Source organism: Montipora foliosa, chromosome 10, assembly GCF_036669935.1.
Source record: "Montipora foliosa isolate CH-2021 chromosome 10, ASM3666993v2, whole genome shotgun sequence".
NCBI lineage: Eukaryota > Metazoa > Cnidaria > Anthozoa > Scleractinia > Acroporidae > Montipora > Montipora foliosa.
In genome coordinates this window covers 5,599,362-5,604,361 of record NC_090878.1, presented here as the reverse complement: position 1 = coordinate 5,604,361, position 5,000 = coordinate 5,599,362, and the positions used below count along the sequence as shown (strand labels likewise).

At 40.9% G+C, this 5,000-nt stretch overlaps 2 protein-coding genes across 2 annotated transcripts in view; both read right to left on the bottom strand.

Moving 5' to 3' along the window:
• Positions 1-22: 22 nt before the first annotated feature.
• LOC137974341 (uncharacterized) lies at positions 23-3,744 on the bottom strand. Its single transcript, XM_068821271.1, has one exon. The coding sequence runs from the start codon at positions 1,863-1,865 to the stop codon at positions 600-602; it is 1,266 nt and encodes a 421-aa protein (XP_068677372.1). The 5' UTR covers positions 1,866-3,744; the 3' UTR covers positions 23-599.
• A 156-nt stretch (positions 3,745-3,900) lies between these two features.
• Positions 3,901-5,000, bottom strand: part of LOC137974337 (uncharacterized) — a 10,917-nt gene continuing 9,817 nt past the window's right edge. Inside the window, exon 9 of the mRNA XM_068821267.1 lies at positions 3,901-5,000. This exon is cut by the window's right edge and continues 371 nt beyond it. The gene's annotated coding sequence lies outside the window, so the exon portion shown is untranslated.

Here is a 5,000-nt window from a genome sequence, read left to right as displayed (position 1 = left end):
ACACCAGGGAAAGAGGCTGTGTATGCGTGATCAGCTTTGTTTATTTGAGTGCTTTCTTCACCTCTGTTATTCACAGAGTTAGGAAATTTGTGAAGAAATACATCTTGTAGTCGCACGTTTTTCAGTCTTGAATGACCGGCCCTCCACTTGGGCTAAGCCCAGCACACCAAACGCTGGGTTCGTTGTTTGATGAAGCCATTCGTGCCACAATATTCGAGGCCAAAAGATAACACAAATAGACGAAAAATTAACACCCTTGATTGTAGATATCACAATATTTTATCGAATCCGGCAATCGTTCGCAAAATATCAGAAACAAATCTTAACTTTTCTAAACATTTGCCAGGGTAAATAGCAGGACAATTCTCCAGTATCTTCAATTTTCCGACGGGAAACGTAAAAATAATCGGCAGTGTGTGCTCTTTTCGGTTTTATATCCTGTACCAGGATCCAGTGCTTCGGTTTTGGTACGTTCGTCCGTGCTTACACTGACACATTAATGTTTGACGAACGCACCAGGATCCAGTGCTTCAGTTTTAGTGCGTTCGTGCGTGCATAAGCACAAGGTTGTTATGTTTCCTATAGATGAGTATCATTTGCTATGCAGGTACCACTATCACAACTGCCATCCCATACACTGATTTATTTCTAAAACTTGCAGCTGCAAAAGTGTCTTCCTCTGGACACCATAGAGCTTGTGTAGACATGTGGATTCCATCGTCCCTTACAGCACCAATGTATACCAAACAAGCGATCTTGCGCTGGCTATCGGTGGTATTTTTTGCTCCACCCATTAGTCGAGTTATAATCTCGCTTATGCTTCTGCTAACGCGATCACAGTTTGGGGAAGAGTAATTGTCCATTCTCAAGATATGAGATTTCAGGACTTGCTTAAGTATTTCCTTTAAATTGACGTCGGCTTGTTTGAAGACCTCTTTTAAGCTCCTCTCATCTTCAGTGTTAATCTCTCCAGAAGGATTGCAACTAGGCGTTTCGTTTCCCCAGTAGTTTTCGTGACATTCCCGTCTCAACGTGACACTAGTACTATTGCTTAAATTCCTAAGACTGACTTCTAGTCCCCTTATCTGGCTCGAGAAATCGTTGACATCTTTCTCGTAGGTGTCCCCCAGGGCATCGTATGCACCTCGACTATGTATACCCCCTGGATCTGACCCTCGTCTTGCCATGATTCCAATCGGCGGCTCTAATGCCTTACTAAGAGACGGGTACAACCTTTTAGGCGTTCCAGCTTTCTTGTTTTCTTTAGGATCCTTCGAGTGGTTGATGTCTTGATTATGTTTGGAACCAGCAAATGAAGCCACTTTTCCAAAAAGATGGAATGGCGACGCTGCCGTGCGTTTGAGCAATTTCTTCAAACTCTCCCTCCGCTCAAACGATCCCTTCATTCGGTTTTCTTGCGACGACAGCGTAGGGTCCGATAATCTTCTTGTGCTATAGGGTATTTCTTTTGGAGCATCTGAATTGCTTGATAAACTTCTCATAAGACCCAGTTTGTGCCTTCTCCGTTGTTTTGGAGAGTCCTCTCGTGAATTAACTCTCCTTCGGTTTGAGTGACTATCCGAGGATACATCGATGAGTTTCGCATTTTCGGCCTTCTCGAAGTCGCATATTGCGTTTTGCTTTTTCAAAGTGTTTGTTTTCTTGCTGTTATGGCCTCTTCTTACAACCTTTTCTAAATTGACGGACCTATGGGGTTCATTTTTTTTCTTATTGGCATCGTAGTTTCCAGGAGCCGATCCAGAAATAAATGATAACAATTGGGAGATCCTGAGTACAATTTCAACCTCGTTCATTTCGTTTTCGTCGCAACTTGCATCTTCAAATTCGCTGTTATGATCCATCATTATTTCGGTGTCGGCGATTATGTCTCCAAGGCACCGTAAGCCGGTTCAAAACCGTCAGTAAACATAACGAACTCTATTATAAAAGAAAAACAATAGCATTCGAAAACGTTTAATCAGTCGGCTAGCCTCTCTAAAGAAAATTGTATTGGCGCGTGGGTGTTCGAGTGCAAAGATCTACAATTTGGCGTCAACTGACTTTAAAGAGGATCAACACCTGATGTTTCGACAAGGTGTGCTTCGAACATAGGGAAATAATGTCATCCATTTTCATTCTTTAAAGAACCAAGGAAGTTCAAGTCACCTTTTTTTCTTTTTGGAGTGTCCTGTGTACTTCAATTAAGGTTCTTGAACTAGAAGCGCCATGGTAAAATGCTGTGTAATGTCGAACGGGCAAAGCGCGGGCAGTGAGATCAAACTTGACATCGGAATAAATATAGAAACTCGAAATTGCGAAGTAAAAGGATGAGAACAAAAAGATATTGCTCATTAATGGCTCCAACTGGACACACTGTTGTTCGCTTTCCTTGGTATTAAGTACATTGTTATCCAGGAAAGTATATTCTGCAGCTGATAAAGGGTTTATTGTTCACGCTTTGTAATATGCCCCTCCATGGAGTAGATCGCACTGAGACCTCTTAATCCATAGAGTTATTCAGCCTTCGTCGATAACTTTGAGTACATTAACGCAGTGTTGAAGCTTAGAAACACTGATTCGCCTAAAACGGGGATATTTCGCGAAATTAATTCTCATTCTAAAAAAGACCTTACTTTACTCGCTTATGTCCAAGTTAATTTCAATTCTTGTAGTATTATGAAAGCCCCATGTGATGAAAGTTGGATCTCTAGAGACCGTTTGTATAAAGTTTACCGTGACGATTTAGAGTTTAGACACAATACATATTAAATGTAGACAACATTTGAGTGGATTAATGGTTACTTTTCAGGTTTCACTAAAACACGCAATGGATGCAACGACTCGGTATCGGTTATGAAAACACTGAAAACAGTGAACACAAATAAATATAGATGGACCCTAAACCTCAAAACAATAGAGCTCTATTCCACACCGATAAAATGAGAAGTAAATGTTGTAAAGTACTGCGTGTTCTGCCTTACGGAAAACGGTTGATCCGGATTCTGTAGGCCGCTTTACACTTGAAGTGGAGTAAAATTTCTCTTATTCATTGCATGATTCTGTCTAGCCCTCTTCACAGAACATAACTGTACTTTCTCTCCTCCATTTCCGTCACATTCTTTCGTCCAAATAGACTTGGAGGTCATCCTTTTTTATTCATGTTCTCCACTTTTGTCCTAGTTAAAACTAACTCCAACTGGATTATGTTCACCTGTGCGAGTGTCCACACAATTATGGGCACGAACAGCTGCTCGATGTGCAGTCATTCCGTATGCTGCGCAGTGGTCGGTGTGAACTTCAGTGCACAGAACGAGGCATTTCTGGATGATCGGTAGACTGGTTTTATCCTCTGGCTGGACTGTATTGACACAGGAGACGATCACAAATACCCAAGTGTCTTCCCTTTTGGCCTGCAAAGACACTGAGCACAGTGTACAACTCCTTTCCGGGTTTAGCACGCTGGTCGTACCACAGTACTGTCGCTTTCTTAGAGGTCTCGTTATCTTCATTCAAAAAATTGAGTTTTGTTATAAAAAGGCTTGTTTAGTTGACGACAAAAGTTTGATAATACGCATAGAATTCTTTGAACAGTATCAACAGCAGCGATCATTTCATCCTCTGAAGCAAGAAATGGGTGGGATTGGATGAAGAAATAAGTTTTGTCATCTAGCTGGTGAATTAGTATACCAATTTTTTTTTTGTCCTACGCTTTTTAGGTTTTTAATCCGTTTCAGCAAATTTGCTTTGTGTTAGGCTATTTTCATAAAGTTGTGCAAATGTAGTGGGTTTGCTATCCCCATGCATTCATGCAGACAGTCTCTTTAAGTAAGGAAAGTATATTGCTGCTCGAATCCTAAATTGAGAATGGTCCAAATGTAAATGTTAACAATTATCGTGCAATTTGAGGAACTAACTTTTCCTTTTTAATTTCTGTTAGCTTACTGGTGGCCGGTTTTTTCCGATACCTCTATTCCGAAAACCTCTGAAGAAAAACGCGCTACAATCTACTGCCTCTTTCCTAATCTAACAACATGTTGTCAGAAAGAGACGCTAAGGAAAACACGCGTCTAACTTTGACGTTTGCACCTGACGGTTTATGTGGGCAAAACTTAACCACCGAGCACAAAGGTTTTAGCTTGTTGGAGCAATCAATTGTTTAGTTTTCTGGTGACCTTGAAAGTATTTTCTTTTTCCTTTAAAAAAGTATTGCAATTTGCCACTACGAAGAACAAAAACAAAAAGGAGCCCGACCGGATTTTCACCGTGGCAAACCACAAATTCCTGGTTCAGTCCGATACTCAACCTTTGCCTGTAAGTGTTGTCATTTACCGCCAATGTAGTTTTTACAGAATTTGAATTGAACAAGGTTCAATTATGAAAGCTGAAACTGAGGACGTGTTTCTCAAGAGTGTATTGTGCTGTATTAGTTTTATTTTGCTTTGTTGTAAACCGTACAACAATTTCTTTCTTTTAGCTGTTCACTGTCCAAACCGTCTTGTTGTGATTACTATATTTATTCTGGCTGAAATAAATAGAGAGAGGGATTATGTGATACACTATTGTTTAGGATGAGGTGCCGAGGAATCCTTTACTGGTAACCCAGTGCTGGGCTGCAAAAAGCCTCGCCCCCAATTAACCCGAAGGGAAACACAATGCAGCGATGCGCCACTGATATCAATGTATCGTTTTTACCACTGGCGTCATAGTTTTCATCAGTTATTTGAAGAAAACTCTATCGATGAAACCAGAAACCCATAAGGGTTGAAACGTGTAACGCGAGTTCACAGCTTCCGAATATTCAGTGCGAACTGATTGGTTGAATGTTTCAGTGCTAAGTACCATATTTGGAAACCCCTCGCTCTTCTTGTTCCAAATATGGTACTTAGCAAATTGAATATTCAGAAGCTTGTTTCCCAGCACACAAGGGGCCGTTACACGTTTCAACCCTTATGGGTTTCTGATGAAACGCAGTGACGGAAAGCGGCACCACTCAAGTCAGA